Source organism: Pinus tabuliformis, chromosome 2_1 (assembly GCF_031772625.1).
Source record: "Pinus tabuliformis cultivar Carrire ecotype Pingquan chromosome 2_1, CPIR1, whole genome shotgun sequence".
In the NCBI taxonomy this organism is placed as follows: Eukaryota; Viridiplantae; Streptophyta; class Pinopsida; order Pinales; family Pinaceae; genus Pinus; species Pinus tabuliformis.
The window spans coordinates 330,747,567-330,765,418 of record NC_142299.1 but is presented as its reverse complement, the minus strand read 5'-3'; the positions used below and the strand labels follow the sequence as shown (position 1 = coordinate 330,765,418).

Here is a 17,852-nt window from a genome sequence, read left to right as displayed (position 1 = left end):
TTATTTATAATTAAAAAAATATTTATTATTATTATTCCATTTTTAATTTTTTTAAGAATATTAAAAAACATGTTTTTAAAAAAATAAATAAATCAAATCAATTCAAATAAGGTTTTTTTAATAAATTACTTTAATCGGAAAAAATACTTTTCGCTTTTATAATCAGTTAATGTTTAAATCTTAATATTTAAAATGAAAAAAACATATACCTATTTCTCAAATTTAATAAAAATATAGTCATAATTTTTTTAACTAAAATATCTTTTCAATATAAATTTATATATATATATATATATATAATTTCACTATATAATATTTATAATAAAATAGACTCCATTTCTCTCTGGATTAAAAGCACATTTATATTACAACTATACATGCACATGTTTTATTCTCTCTTCCAGATTGTCAGATGGTACAATGTAAGTTCTGACATTGTTCTGAGTCAGCTATCTCTTTTCTATATTTGATGGAGTTGTCTAAAGAGGCGGAATTTGGGCAAAAAATTTTCAAAAAATCTTGTAGAGACAGTGCTTGAATTGTGTTTTCAATGGTGGAAATGGATTCAGCACCATCAAAAACATCTAGAACACCTAAGATTTTGAAGTTTAACAACGATAACTTAGGATTTACAAAAATCGTTGCAAGATTTTTTCTAAGTATACTTAGAATTTCCATTACTTTCCGGATAATTCCTCCGACTAGTTAGACTACAGCATAAGCACGGTAAAATTCTAACATTGCCATTAATTAAACCACAGCAATATATACCTACCGTTCGATTTTGGCATTCAGCGACCGCCCTATTAATGCCCTATAACATGTTATTTACAGCCCTGCGTTAGCCTCTCTTTTACGGCGATCAATATTTCTGAAGAGTGACGGATGGACCACGTGGAATTTCAACAGTGGTACGGACGGATGGACCACGTGGAATTTCATCAACAGTGGTATGGACGGATGTTCCACGTGGAATTTCATCAACAGTGGGAAGGACGGATGAACCACGTGGAATTTCATTTCTTGCGTGTGTGGTCCACACGGTTAATGGACTCCAACGAATCTTTCTTTCCCTTTGCGTGTGGGGTCCACAATGTTTTAACTTTCATGTTTTTCTCCCGAGAATTACCTTTCACTTTACTCTCATTGCGCTAGGTTTAAGTTTCATGTGTTTTTTATTCCAAGTATTAACTTTCACTATACCCTCTATCTTTCTGTAGGGTCCATGATGGTTTAACTTTTATGACTTTTTCCGAGAAATAACTTTGACTTTGCTCGCTTTGCGTTTGGGGCCAACCATGGTTTAACTTTCGTGGTTTTTTGCAAGAGTGAATTTTCAGTTTTCTTTCTTCCAACTAATAGAAATTTGACAGGTACCTCCATTCAAAAGGTAAAATTATTATCCCGTCCTTTCACATTTCCAGAGGTGTATGCTATGAACGAGATGCATTCTACAAAAAAAAAGACAAGATGCTGTACATGCAAGACAAGATGCTGTACATGCGTGAGCAGCTGAACCTCAAAAGATGGGTAACTGTAAAGCAGACATGGAATTGGAGTTGTTTTTAGAGATTGATGGGTAAACACTGCACAATAGAGGTGCCCTAGGATTTTTCATGGTGCTGAATCCATATATACAGTAAAAAAACTAGTTTAAATAACACAAATCAAGATTTTACATCAAAATTTTCACCGAATTCACCGAAATCTCCAAAAAATCGCACTAAAGACAACTCCCATGGTATTGACGTTCCACTAACTCACCTCATTTTTCTTTCCCTTCAAGCCGACAAAATTCTTACCTCCCAAGTTGCAACCCCTGTAACCAACCCAACCATGGCTATACAAACATTTCTGTAAAGTTTTCTGTGAAAAAATCATTATCTCTGTAAAGTTGGTTTAAAAATATTACTCAATGCTATTACTCAAATGCTATTGTACAAAACCATGTCATTGATGTCATTTGGAATTAAATTTGCATTAATTGTTCAAAAGATTAACTAAGAATTCTTAGAGCTCTTTGGTAAAGAAGAATTAGTAGTAAGCTACTCAAACTAATTAACATATTGAAAATCTCTAAGGATGAAAACAAAGTTATCAAAACTGTGTGACACAAGCCAACTCACAATTATGATCCCCAAGTCATTCTAGAGATTAAATGTTTTTTATTCCTCAAGTCATAGTCTACATTGGATCTAAAGTTAGTATCCTCTGGAGGAGACTTGGATAAATGGGGATACCTAACTTAGTTAAGTTAATAAACTTCTTAAAGTTTGTAGATTAAATATTTGTAGAGCCCATTGGGCTACTTAAAGGCATAGAAACAAACATAATGGGAATAACAACATTGGTTGGCTTTGAAGTCATGGATCTGGTCAAAGGAACTAAACATATGTGGGGTTAATCAGAATGTCGTGGCGCAGGAAAATGAAAGAAACAATATTCCTAGAGGAGGATAGAAAAAAATGAAAGGGAAATGGTAGAATAATAATTATATCTATAAAGCCCAAGCAATGAAAGCCTCGGTCAGGACCTTACAATGAATAAGCTAGCATTAGGAAGCTATATCAAGTAATCAAAATAAAATAATAATATTTCAAACCAAATGCTGAGGAGATTCATTGCACTTATGATCACCTTTATCTGTGGGGAAAAATTAAGATACTAAATTATATGATTAATGCAAAAATATGAGTTGAGTGTAAGCAATTGTTGGACTATTGAAGCCATATCAAGATATAGTGTGAATATATGCTTCTTAATAAGAGTGACACCAACTGTCTATGCAATATTTCTCAAAATTAGAATCTTTTGGGGTTGTTTAATAGCCTCAGGATAATCTCTAATTACCATTTCTTTGATCTACTAAATGTTCAAATTTACTCGAATTGACTTGAATCCGTGCAAATCTATATTATTATTACACTAATATATTCTTGTTGTTTAGTAATTTCCCAATATGTCAATGTTATGACTTGGTATTTTTGCAAATGTGTCAAGGTTATGGTTGATTTCCAACGGTGAAATATGATTATGTAATGTTATTTGGTTTTTAGGAAATAAATTATGGTTATTGAATGGATGTTATGTTTATGTTTTTCCATCAATTTAGTTACGTATTCTCTAAGAGGAAACATCAACAATACACTTACAACATGTCCTCTGCATTGTGGTTTAGAAGTATGTTTGTAGAGGTTACTACCTAACCTAAATATCTTTGTGCCAATAAAAAGGAAGATCTCACACCAAGAATCTTAAATAATTATGAATAATATGCAATAAAATGGATAAAAGATAAAAATACCAAATAAAATCACTTCTATGAAACCTCAATATTATTTTCTTATATATTGTATCCTTTGTTTAGAAATATGACCTTGTGGAAATTTGTTTAGAGAATTTGTTCACCTACACAACTCCTTTAAATAGAATGGGATCTAATGAAGAATATTGCAATCCATCACCCATAAGTTCAAATAATATCAACTTTAACTCCATATACAAAATACATGACCTTAGGAAACGAGATGTATCTCTCAATTATGATGGGTAATGAGTCCAAATATCATAATCGTACATTTAATGTAAGAACTGGTTACCATGAAGCTATGTGTAGATGAGCATAAGCGAGTCACCTATGCATTAATTAAAAGGCTCCAACAAATCTTCTTGTGATGACACCTAATAACACAATTGAAAACAAGGGTGAAAGTACTAATGACCCTTTAATGTTAACATACTCATTTTCCTTGAAGTACCCTAACTACACAATGCCTCTTTTAGCTAATGTAGATTTTTGTTCCTATTAAGGATTAATATAGATTTTCATTCTTGTTAGGGATTATGATCCAGTGGAAATTAGTTGAAAAATTTTGTTCACATACGTATATCATTTACCTAGCTTCCTAACATCATTGGTTGTGGCTTTTGGAATGGGATGTAATGAAGTATTGTTGTAATCTATCCTCCATCAAATGCAATTCTCACAAGAATCAAAATGGAAGAGAAGAATAGGAAGGAATTAATCAACTACTCTGAGAATTAACATAAAATTATATTCTATTAGATAAATACATGATCTTGAGAAACAAATAGGACTTTCAGTCTAAAATAATATACATTAAATTGCATATCTTCATCAAGAAACTTATTATATAAAGAATATAGTGTATGGTGTTTGATCGTATATAGAAAAAACTCTCAATTTTTTACAATATATGCAACTAATACAATAGCAACTTCAAGTGGTGCAACTTAGATTACTTTCATAACATTAGAAACACATGCACGGTTAGCCAATGAGTTAAATGAAAATTCTTTATAAGAGAAACTTCATGCACGGTTGCACCATATTAGTCTTGCACTGCCAGTGTGGTTTTTACCTGGATACTCACGTTGATCCCTAAAAGGAAAGTTTTCCCAAAGAGGACAAGAAGCTTTGTGATCTAGAGGCTTCCAGAATGACAAGTTGGAGGTTGTTCGCTGTGGATGTGGTCGAATTCTCCCTTTGATCTTATCCCTATGAGCTTCCTCCTTGAGATGAGGACCTTCCCCTATCTTTGGTGAGATCCTAACTCCCTCGCCCTGCCTATATATTCATCCTCTTACATACCCTAATGGTTGGTCTCTGATTATTTGCATCCTTATGCTGAGATAGTGCCTACATGTTATTCATTTTGGCTTGGAGAATGAGTTATTGGAGAGCTTGAGCTTGGACTTGGACATTCACTCAAGGAGGGCTACTAACATCAGGGCCTAGGTTGTATGATTCCTCTTTTGTTTATTAATATATAAAACTACTATTTCACTTTCCAAAAATTCTTGTGTCAATGCTTCATTTATCTTAATGCTCCTTGATTTGTTAAGTGGATTACATTCGATTATGCTTGTTGCACTTTTATGCTTGGTTGTGTCTTTGGCCTCTTGTGCAAGTATTCAAACACTGTGAGCAGTAAGGATTGAGCCTGCGGAGCAAGTGATCAAGATCTTCAACAAAGGAGTTCATTTTAGCATTAGAACGAGGTAGGTATCCTTCCTTTTCTCTCATTTTGATTGTAATTTAGGAAAGTGTCTTGTAGATTGTGTCATTTGTTGCTAGACCCATTCATTGGGCTAGAGGGATCATCTCTATTTGCATAGAGGATTTACCTATATAACACATCGTTGATGATAAATTTGTGCATGTGGACCCAACCAGGATACAAGTCATTCGGGATTGGCCAGCCCCAACCACTCTAACAGATCTTCATAAATTTCTGGGTCTTGCCAATTTCTACCATAGGTTTGTGTTGGGGTTCTCCCATATTACCTAGCCTTTAAGTCAAGTCACTAAGGGCATAGTGAAAGAAAAGTTTTTTTGGTCCGAAACCAAACAAAAGGCATTTTCTGAGTTGAAGAATTGCCACTTCTTTGCACTAGTGTTCAATTACCAGACTTGCAGCAACCATTTGATATTGAGAAAGACACCTCTGACTATGATATTGGTGCATTTCTTACTCAATAGGGACATCTGGTGGCTTACCATAGTGAGACACTTTCAGACACAGCCCAAAAGTATCCCACTTATTACAAAGAAATGTATTCCATTGTGCAGGTCTGTCATTAATGGAAGCATTACATTATGGGGAAGTAAATAGTCATCCACACAGACCACCCACCCCTATAGTTAATACAAACACAAAGGGGAAGTTGCAGAACGATCAACATTAGAAATGGTCCACATACCTGAAACAATTCCATTTGAACATTAAGTACAAGAAGAGTAGCACCAATAATGTTGCAGACTTCCTTAGTTGACCACTAGTCATGGCGTTGATCACTATGCTCGACTCTTGTGGGCACAAGACTTCGAGGTGGCCGCATCTTTACAAGAGAGATCCATAATTCAGTAGCACATACCAGACACTCTTGGAAGGTAAGAAAGTTCCAAATTATGACCTCTAGGATGCACTGCTATGCCACGTGGGACACATTTGTTTTCCTTCAAGTGAGTGTGCCAAGATGATTTGGGAGGCGCACTACAGCCGGGTCACTAGAAATTTCATAGTAGAGAAAACAGTGGCAGTATTGTAGAAGTACTTTTATTAGCTGAACCTTCGTCAAGATGTTGGGAGGTACATTAAATTTTGCACTTCTTGCGCCATCTCCAAACTAACCATCAAGAAGCAAGGCCTATATATTCCTATGCTTACTCCTAATTGAACTTGGGAATCCATCTCCATGGATTACATGCTAGGCCTTCCTTCTACTAGCATGACAACAACTACATTTTCGTGGTGGTTGACAAATTCTCTATGATGCCCATTATGGTAGCCTGCAAGAAGAGTATCACAACAGAGGCCACTGCTAAGCTCTTCTTTGAGCAAGTGTGGGTACACTTTGGGATCCCACATTTCATTGTCTCTAATCGAGACAACAGATTCGTAAGTGCATTTTGGTCAAGTCTCTGGTCGATGCTCGATACTAAACTCACTAAGTCCATGACTTTCCATCCCTAAACTGATGGTCGAATAGAAGTCATCAACAGGATGATCGTACACATTTTGTGCATGTACATGAGATGAAAGCCTCCCCTATGTCCAACACATATACAACAGAGCTCTCCAAAGCTCAATGGGCCAAGCCCCTTTCATGTAGGGTTGGGATTTCAGCCATTATGTCCCATTGATGTGGCCATACCATTTGTAGCTACTCAGGCAGATTCAACTCATGTCCAGTCCGACGCCGATAGGGCTAACAACTTCATTGAGAGCATTCAACACATCTTCCAAAAAGTCCATGATATATTGGATAGAGCCAATGCTAAGTACAAGCAACGCCGTGATCAACATCTGGTGTCGTACAAGTTCCAAGTGGGCAATAAAGTTTGGCTACATTTGCAGAAGGAGCACCTCACTAAACCCCATCACAAGTTTCACCTGCTCTGATATGAGCCATACACCATCACCAAGGTTGTAGGGGACAATTCCTTTGAGCTCAACATTTCACCGTTCCTTGGTCTGCACCCATTGTTCAATGTAGACCACCTTCAGCCATCCTTTCCACCATTGCTGGACACATTCAACATTGCAGAACAACTCACACCAACAGAGCTAAACCCAGACTGCATGGAATAGGCCACAATTGATTGGATCATAGACACATAGATCAAGAAAAATCGCCAGTAGAAGATCCAACTGTATCGAGTTGTCAAAGACGGCCAACTCCTGTGCCAAGGCAAGTGGCTCACCAGGGACCAAGTTCAGCAGAAGTTTCCCCATCTCATGGAGGCACTTAAGCAATGGGGACCATTGCTTCCTAAGGGGGAGGACTGATCCAGGTGGATATTGGTGACCACCCTCCTATTCCACTTGGACCCTCAACACTGTCTCTTTCAGTTTCCTTAATTGTAGCATAGTTTACTATTTTTGGCAGTTATTCGGGTCCTGAACTTCCAGAGCCGTTTTGAGGCCCTAAATGAAATTTTTAGGGAAAACAGAGAGACCGGAAAAGTCCCAACTATATTGACATGATTGTTTTCAGATTACTCTTTAGGATATTCAAAAATAGGTATTATGATAGCTAAACGAAGATCGTACACCAAAGTTACAACCTCGAGAAATTGATGTACCAATTTACCCAAACAGGGTCCACAATTTTGGCGCTTCATCTCCTAGGGTTAGATTTCTGGATGTTTAGGGTTTTCTATTGTTTCTCAATAATAAATAGGCCTTGGAGCCTCATTGTAACATAGTTCAGAGGCATGTAGCTGTCACATCTCTTCTAAGAGATAAGCTACCATTTCCCGAGCTAGTTTATTTCCATGTTGTTTGTAAGCATATTTCAGCATTTTGATATTAATGAAATGAAGTGTTATTTTTGTTGCATTTCAGTATTTATGGTTATATCTGTAATTTGGTTCATTTATGTTTAGGTTCGAATCATAGAATAACTACATCATGCTAAATACTTTACCAAATTGGATCTCAACTTGGGATACCACTAGGTATGAGTAAAAGAAGAAGCCACCTAAAAGACCGCCTTTAAGATAAAGTAATGTTTAAATAATGCACTATTGATATTTAAGTATTTGATAAATGACGCAATGTCATTTTCTAGACTAATTTGTAATTATCTTGGATCATATATTGATTTCAAAGTACACCTAGGAAGAGCATATCTCACATCTCACGTAGTGGTTAGAGACCCTAAAAGAGCCGCAATCCTTAAAAATCTTTTAGCAAATGTGATCTTTCCCAACAATCACACGTGGCTTATGTATGGACTTTTAAGAAGATTACAAAGGGTCTAAAATCCTAATCTTAATTGATAGTTAAGGTAGGAAAGAACTCTAAGCTTTAACCCGAGACAACTATCATAAGTTGTTAAATATTAGGTTGTTGGAAAAGTTGGGGGTGTCATTCTTGTTATATTGATTAGTGTTCCATAGTTGAGCAAAGTAAAGAAGTGAGAAATTGGAGCAGAAAAAAATAAATAAATAAATAAATAAAATAGATGATCCTATCATGACTATACAAACCATAATTGTCAATGGCAACTCCATAATGAGTTTTCTTTTCTTTATATTTGCATTTTTTAGAAGAAAAGGGCAATTGGGAAAATTTTAAGAGTTGATATTCACAATTGGACAATTTTTCTCTGCTTTTTCAAAAAAGAAACATTAATTTCTATTTTTTGAAAAACTATTTTGCCCAAATTCTATAGTATAGAATTGTTTTACCTTAAAATTCACTAATATTCAATATAGAGACTATATAAAATAATTAAAATTTTGAAAATTTTTACAAAAATATCACCAAACATTTTAGAGATTGTGTATCATGTACTAGTAAGATTCACCAAAGTTTCTAAACTTTAAGATAAATTTCTATCCTTAAAACTTTCCATGGAGAAAAAGTAATAGTCTTCGGACTTTACTCAAAACTTTACTCAAAAGAAAATTAATATATAAAAGTGTGAGCAACCGAGAATCTCTTATTTCTTAATACTCAAATTATTCTATATGTCGACAACGTTTTTGAAACTCCACGTGGTCCATAGTGACAGATGAAATTCTCTTTCAACACTATTCACATTAAAAATAAGAGAAGAACTAGGTGCTACTCACGTGAAACACTCTATTTACTAGCTGATGTATTAGTGGTTTTATAATTAATATTAAAATTAATACAGTTATATAAATTTAAAAATTTAATAAATATTAATAATCATCAAAATATTATATTATAATATATTTCACATTAATTACCATTTTAAAAAACATAAAATTGATTAAATTATATATATATATATATATTCTTAATTTATAAATAAGTTTTGTTATAATATCATTTCACATATCCAAAAATTATAAGTCGTGTTTAAATGATTTTTTTTCAATTAATCAATTTAATCAAAAGAATAAAAAAGACATAATTATTTTAGAGAAAAATATCAACTTTGATTCGTGAATAATATGTGAGAATATTCCATGAATGTTAAATTTTTAGATCTTCTTAATAATTATTGATAATTAAATTAAAATTCTAGAAATCTTGTTCTAAAATAAACACATTGATTTACAATTATTTTATCTTTACAAAAAAAACATAAATACATTAACCAAGAAAATAAAAACTAGTATTTATATAATCTAATTAAAACTAGTATTTATGTAATCTAATTAGATGTTTTTGTCTCTTTTTTGAGTATCTTTTCATCAATGTTTCCTAACCATGTTTTCTGAAAATAATGAATTTCAACTAAATCATTAAGTTTTAAAATTTTGGAAAAAATTTCAAGATGTCCAATCTATTTATACATTCAAAATATATTTTAAATAATTAAAATTTACCATAAATTAACATTAAAAAACAAAATTAAATTTATATATATGAAGTGCACTTAAAAAAACCAGCTAAAAAATATCTATCTTAGCAAAGAAACAAAAAAAAATATTAACATTACATGTTTGTAAGTGCAACTTAAAAAAGACCAGCGAAAAAAATCTATCTTAGCAAAGAAAAAAAAAATATTAACATTACATGTTTGTCAGTGCAAACTAAATTCCAAATAATGTTCTATTATATATATAAATTTTTTTTCAACTCACCACCCTGTCCTCCACTTGGAGAGGGCCTAGACCTAGTCTAAGTGGTTTGAAAACTATATCTTATCTTACATTGACAAATTTATTTTTTTTATGAAATGAAACGAACTAAGCCAACGAAGTTAAATGGTTGGAAGTTATTTAATATAATTATGTGTTTGATAATTATATAAATATACTTTACAAAAATTATAATGCAGTTTATGTTTTTTCTTTTTATTTTTTTTGGAATTATAAGTGGTTTGAAACTGTGTCTTATCTTACATTGACAAATTATTTTTTATATAATGAAACGAATTAGGCCAACGAAGTTGAATGGTCGGAAGTTATTTAATATAATTAATTTTTTTAATAATTATATAAAACTATTTAATAAAATAATAATAGAATTTAAAAGTTTTATGTCTTTTTTTGGTTAAAGAATTAAGAGATATATTTTGATGAGATTATAGGTTTCCGACATTTAAATGGTATTGGTTTAGAATTTAAAAGTTTTATGTTTTTTTGGTTAAAGAATTAAGAGATATATTTTGATGAGATTATAGGTTTCGGACATTTAATTGATTTTTTTAAATGTACACATAAATTTAATAAAATGGGATGAAAAAGATAAAAATATATATTTGTATAAATTAAATAATTTAAATTTATGTTTTTAATTAAATTAATAAAAAATAATTAAATAAATTAGTTTAATTATTTATGTTTTAGTTTTTTTATTAATTTAATAAAAATTTGTTAGAATCATAAATTTAAGTTGTAAAATTTATATAATTAAAGTGTTTCAATCGTTTTTCATAATGCTAAATTTATTTACATATTCAAAAATACATGGCCAATGCGAATAAAGCTCGCACTTGACGCCGCAAGGGGAATCGAGTACCTGCACACATATGCCGTCCCGCCCATAATTCACAGAGACATAAAGTCCTCCAATATCCTCCTTGACGGCTCCTGGAACGCCCGGGTCTCAGATTTCGGGCTCTCCCTCATGGGCCCCAACGATGAAGACTCGCACCTGTCACTAATGGCCGCCGGAACTGTGGGGTACATGGACCCTGAATATTACAGAATGCAGCATTTGACGGCCAAGAGTGACGTGTACAGCTTCGGCGTCGTTTTGTTGGAATTGTTGACGGGCAAGAAGGCGATACGCAAGGACGACGGCAGCGGAGGCCCTCGGAACGTGGTGGACTATGCCCTCCCTCATATTGCGGAGGATGATTTCCCCACCATTTTGGACCCCCGGTTACCTCCCCCACGGCCATATGAGATCGAGGCTTTGACTTTTGTGAGCTACAATGCTGTGGACTGTGTCAGCTTGGAAGGGAAAGACCGGCCTTCCATGACTGAGGTTGTGGGGTTCTTGGAAAAGGCTTTTGCCCTCTGTGCTGCTAATCTTTCCAGGGGGTCTTCCAGAGGCGAGCAACGATTATGATTTCCCATTCTTCTATATATGTAGAAAATGTTGTAAATGCATTCTTTTTGCAATGTAAGTTCCCTAATTCAGGGAGTAAATATAACTCTAATTTTTAAGAGCATTGTCACCCCATCCAAAACCATATTTGTATCAGGATATTTTAAACAAATATGTGAAGCAAAGTGTATAAAATTGAAGTTGGTGTATCTTATTATGTTCATTTATCTCTAGCATTGCAAAGTAGAACGTCAAAATTTGTCTATCTGAAATAAGTTAAAATAATACGCTAATATTCCTGGGCTTAATACTTAGGTTCAATCATTGCTAATCCAAATGAAGTCATGTGATATACACTTTTGAGTCTTAATATTCCTTGGCTTAATACTTAGGTTCAATCATTGCTAATCCAGATGAAGTCATGTGATATACATTTTTGAGTCTGTGATTTGGTATCTTGTTATGTTCATTTATATCTAGCATTGCAAAATAGAACATCAAAGTCCATGAAAAGTTAGTTTATATAAAAAAAAGTCAAAATAATACGTTAATATTCCTGGTCATAACACATAGGTTAAATCAAATCATCCTTAATTTAGACAAGGTCATGTGGTGAAGGTTTTGGAAATGGGAATGGATGAGTTTATAATGAAGTCTATAATTTATGTCAGAATTTATTAAATTTTTTAATTCTAAGTTATTATTATATGTGTAGTCTAACTAATAGACCAAAAATGAATTTTTGATTTCGAATTCGGTAATGTAACTTTTAGTAAGGTTGTGGTTTCTTATTGTTTAAAATGCACTTTTGAATACATAAATGGATTTAACACCCTAAAATAATTTGAGCCACTCGATCTTTGCAATTAAACAACTTAAACTTACGATTTATAAAAATCTCTACTGTATTTTGGACAAAATTGACCAGAAAAGGTGTTCAAAAAAAGGTAATTTAATCTATTAATTAGATTACGTGATTATTACATTGTGATATGATAAGATTAGCTATCAAGCCTGACTATGGAGAGGTATTTTTGGCGATGGATTATGGAGCCTGACTATTAGAACGAAATATATGAAAGGAAAAAACCTAGAATATTGGTACAAAAGGGGTTCTATTGGTATCAAGATAGGCTCAGCCATATGGCTCAGCATTAGGAAAATCCAGCAATTCTTTCTGGAGAACTTGAGATGGAATCTCTTCTCTGGATCCATGATCTTTATTGGTATAGATCCTATATTAAATGCCCGTGAAAAATCTTTCTTTCCTCAATCTTTACTATGTTTTCCTCACAGAATGGGCTGCTTTACTTGGGACAAGCTGATCGATTCATGGAGTGGTCCCATTCCAATATGGAAAGAGGGCCGTGATCTGAACCTGCCAGCATCTCTTCTCCCGATTTGGAATTCTGTTAAAGAAATCCTTTGCAGCGTAGGAATCTGTCGCTCCGGGACCTGTGACCATCTAATATGGACCGTTCCTAAGGCTAAGTCTCTTGTTCGTGTAAAAGATATATACACGATCATGATCTCTCCAATATCTCTAGGCTCTAGTCCCTTCTTTCCTCCATGCTTATGGAAGTCGGGATGCCCTCTGAAAATGATTCTTTTTTCATGGTTGGTCTTTAACAACAGGAATCTATCATGGGGAAACTTACGAAGGAGGAGCTGGCATGGTCCGAGCAGATGTGAAATGTGTCAAGCCACGGAGGAAACAAACATTCATATGTTCTTCCAGTGTGAATCGTCTCTTCAGATATGGTATGAGCTCTCTCTGTTTTATGGTTTCCCTCATGCTAATTTTCCTTCAGTGCAGGTAGCTTTTCAATGGTGGAGCGAGCAAAAGCAATCCTGGGGTTCCTTGTTATTATTACTTATTGGTTCCTATGGAAATGGAGGAACACTAGAATTTTCCAAGGCTCAAAGGAACGCCTCAAGTCAATCTTGTTCCGCATGCAGGCCTTTCAGGACATGATCCCTGAAAAAATCAAGACAAACAAAGCCTGTAAAAATTCGCCGGATGTCCTTTCTTTTCAAGTGCCCTGTGCCTTCTTTGACGGAGCTGAGCAAAACAACCTCTGTGGTTGTGGGGTCCACATTGTCATGGATGAAAACCTGCAATTTTTTCTATCCTGGAACGGCAGGCATGGTTCAAACAGTATGGCCGAGGCTAGGGCCCTTACAGGCCTGCTTGCTTTTTGTGTTTTTTTGGATATTAAAGGCATATCAATATATGGCGATTCAAAATCACTGATAGATCATGTTAATGGCGCTGGTCTCATTAGCTGTCCTCATCTATCCGGTTGGTTAAGCAGAATCATGCACTTTTGGAGTTCTATGAAGCAGCTCTCAATTCACCATATCCCTCACTCCAGAAATTCTCAGGCTGACCTTCTATCAAAGGAAGGCCTTGCAATGGAGCTGGGTTTGTGGTCTTTGACGGTCTTACATGATGGTTCTTCCTATTACATACAGGACTTCTGCATCTCGGGAGTATGATTTCTTTCATTATCTGGTTTTCATGCTTCGCATTCACGTTCCCTTTCTAATATCTGTCCAGGCTTGAAGTTTTTCAAGCGTTTGAATATTTTTGTGTACAACTTTCAGTTTTTGTTCTGATCTCCTTCGCGGATCCCATGACTGTTATTCTGATCTATATGCTCTCATATCTGGGCAGGATGTGCTGTCTTGTGACTTGTATTATGATCTTTATATTATCTTAATATAAATCTATGAAGATTTTTCTCTCTGAAAAAAATGATAAAATTAGCTATAAATTTCACACTAATACTTCAAGGGACTTAGAGACAATACCAATGTCTTACTCCTTAAGCAAAACTATCGAAACTGGCTTAGGAGCAAAGGAGGACTAGGTTTCTTTCGATCCAAACCCATAATTTTGGAAGGCCACCAAACTTATGTTTAAAGAGCAACTGTAACACCCCAATTGCTTATCCTCATGTATGCATTGTGAATACTTTTATAAATTAAAACGTTGAGAGAGGGACACGAATTCCCTTGCTTCATGCAGGAGATTGCACCGATGGACAACGTGGAGTTTCATCTCTTGCATGTGTGGTCCACACGGTTAATGATCTCCAACGAATCTTTCTTTCCCTATGCGTGTGGGGTCCACACTGGTTTAACTTTCACTTTCACTTTACTCTCACTGCGCGAGGTTTAAGTCTCATGTGTTTTTTATTCCAAGGATTAACTTCACTATACCCTCTATCTTTCTGTGGGGTCGACGATGGTTTAAATTTCATGACTTTTTCTAAGAAATAACTTTGACTTTGCTTGCTTTGTGTGTGGGGTCAACAATGGTTTAACTTTCATGGTTTTTTCCCAGAGTGAATTTTCACTTTACTTTCTTCCATCTAATGGAACTTTGACACGTATCCTCCACATTCAAAAGGAAAAGGGAAAATTCTGTGCAAAAAAGACAAGATTCTGTGCATGCGTGAGCCGCTGAACCTCAAAAGATGGGCAGCTGTAAAGCAGACCTGGAATTGGCGTTCCACTAACTCACGTCATTTTTCTTTTCTTTGTGCAAGCCAACAAAACGCTCACCTCCCAAGTTGCAACACCTGTAACCAACCCAACCATGACTATACAAACATTTCTGTAAAGTTTTCTGTAAAAAATCATTATTTCTGTAAAGTTGGTTTAAAAATATTACTCAATGCCATTACTCAAATGCTTTCAAAATATAAATAATACAATTTTAAATAATCATAAATTATAAATTAATTACATTAAAATGTTTGTATTACTTTAACAAGCCACTCTATATCATAGAGATCAAGGCAATATATTATTTTTAAAATCCACATTACATCATACACATTAAGGCGGTGAGAGGGAGGAAAAGCTACTGAATCTTGTTACCAAAAACATCCTTGAAATTAGACAACTACAACCAGGCTTGTACTTATTATTCACAACATAAACAACAAGCACATTTTACATTGACTAAACACATTTTACCCCCAACTTCAAACTAAACTTCATTGTCATAAAAAGATCAAGGAAAGTTCGATCATATGTCAAGCCATGAATGCCCACGGTCCACGCAAAACAAGCGATGAAGCTATGCACAAGGAGACACCCTTCCTTGTCCACAACTTTGCACTAGTTGTTGCACTCAGTCCATGACCAAAACTCTGAAACCCACAACCACTAAGTTCTTAGAGATCCTTGGTAAAGAAGAATTAGTAGCAAGCTACTCAAACCAATCGACGTATTGAAAAGATCTAAGGATGAAAACAAAGATATCAAAACTATGTGACACAATTATGATCCCCAAGTCGATCTAGAGATTAAAGGTTTTTTATTCCTCAAGTCATAGTTTACATTGGATCTAAAGTTAGTATCATTCTAAGGAGACTTGGATAAATGGGGATACCTAGTTTAGTTAAGTTAATAAACTTTTTAAAGTTGGTAGACTAAATATTTGTAGAGCTCATTGGGTTATTTAAAGGCATAGAAACAAACATAATGGGAATAACAACATTAATTGGATTTGAAGTCATGGACCTGGTCAAAGGAGCTAAAACATATGTGGGGTTAATCAGAATGTCATGGCATAGGAAAATGAAAGCAATAATATTCCTAGATAAAGATAGAAAAAAATGAAAGGGAAATGGTAGAATAATAATCATATCTATAAACCCCAAGCAAGGAAAGCCTTAGTCAGAACCTTACAATGAATAAGCTAACATTAGGAAGCTATAACAAGTAATCAAAGGAAAATGATAATATTTCAAACAAATGCTGAGGAGATTCACGGCACTTAGGATCACCTTTATCTCTGGGGAAAATTTAAGATACTAAATTGTATGATTAGTAGATGCAAAACTATGAGTTGAGAGAAAGCAATTGTTGGAATATTGAAGCCATATCAAGAGATAGTGTCAAGATATGCTTCTTAATAAGAGGGACACCAACTATATATGCAATGCTTCTCAAAATTAGAGTCTTTTGGGGTTGTTCAATGGTCTTAGGATAATCTCTAATTGCCATTTCTTCGATCTACTAAATGTTCAAATTTATTCGAATTGACTCAAATCCATGCAATTCTATATTATTATTACACTAATATATTCTTGTTGTTTAGTAATTTCCCAATATGTCAATGTTATTACTTGGTATTGTTGCAAATGTGTCAAGATTATGAGTGACTTCCAACGGTGAAATATGATTATGTAATGTTATTTGGTTTTTTAGGAAAGAAATTATGGTTATTGAATGGATGTTATGTTTATGTTTTCACGTCAATTTAGTTACGTACTCTCTAAGAGGAAACATCAATACATACAATAATAAAATAATAAATGTTATATATATTGGAATATACATTTTTGGATCTAAAGCATATGCTCTAAAGGCTAAGTTGAAATACAAGCCATTGATATGAAATGTTGAAATCCATAGTATTGGTTTTGAAATGTTGAGATATATTCCATTATACAATATATATTTTACGCTTAATTTAACACTTCTCTATTTTTGTCATTTTTCTAGAATAGTTTCCAATAAATTTAGGATGAAATCCAACAAGGATTTGTTGAAATGGCAAGTTTGAGATTTGTAATTTCCGCAATCTGAGTGTTGTTGAGGTTTTTAAGAGCATTGAATCCATTTATACATTTTAAACAATAAAAACTACAATCTCACCAAAATTTGTATCATGAGATTAGGATGAAAAAAACCAAAACATAAAATAATTAAGTGAGGTCTATATTTGTAACCTAATATATATATATATCTATATATATATATATATATATATATATATATATATATATTCATTTTAATAAAAAAACATACTGCTCATTCGACACAACATTTTTTATTGTACTACAATGCGCAGACAAGAATCTTAGATGTGCAGAAAATATTTGAAGGCGGTACTAAGGCATGATGAGGGATTCTTCGCTAAAAAGGTATGTTGGTCTGTCTCTCTCTTAGCAAATTTTTCATGTTCCCACTCTTCAGGATTTTGTTTTTGTTCTCACTCTACATGATTTTTGTCCCTTTTAAACCTAAAAATTGATTTTACTAATTCTCCTACCATCTTTAGATACCATTCTTCATCATGAATATGTCTATGTTCATGGGGACTTATTTTATGAGATTCTAATTGACATGGAAATTGACAATAGTGTCATTTTCTTTCATGATCTTGCTGATTATTCTAGGTTTAATGTATGGATAAATTCTGGTGGGTACTTCTCTCAAGTTGAATGAAGCCTATAACATAGTTGGGAATATTGTAGAGCAAACTATGTCATCGATCAAAAAGAACATTTCTTTTGTTGGAGAGGAGAGGACAATGGCCAAGTTCTT

General features: G+C 33.9%; 1 protein-coding gene across 1 annotated transcript; it reads left to right on the top strand.

Moving 5' to 3' along the window:
* Positions 1-10,925: 10,925 nt before the first annotated feature.
* On the top strand, positions 10,926-11,525 carry LOC149200180 (serine/threonine-protein kinase-like protein CCR4). Its single transcript, XM_089400876.1, has one exon. It carries the CDS (start codon positions 10,926-10,928, stop codon positions 11,523-11,525), a length of 600 nt encoding a protein of 199 aa, XP_089257002.1.
* Positions 11,526-17,852: the final 6,327 nt, after the last annotated feature.

Bases quoted from the DNA above. Each gene is read 5' to 3' on its own strand.
- LOC149200180 (XM_089400876.1), top strand. From the start codon at position 10,926: ATGCGAATAAAGCTCGCACTTGACGCCGCAAGGGGAATCGAGTACCTG.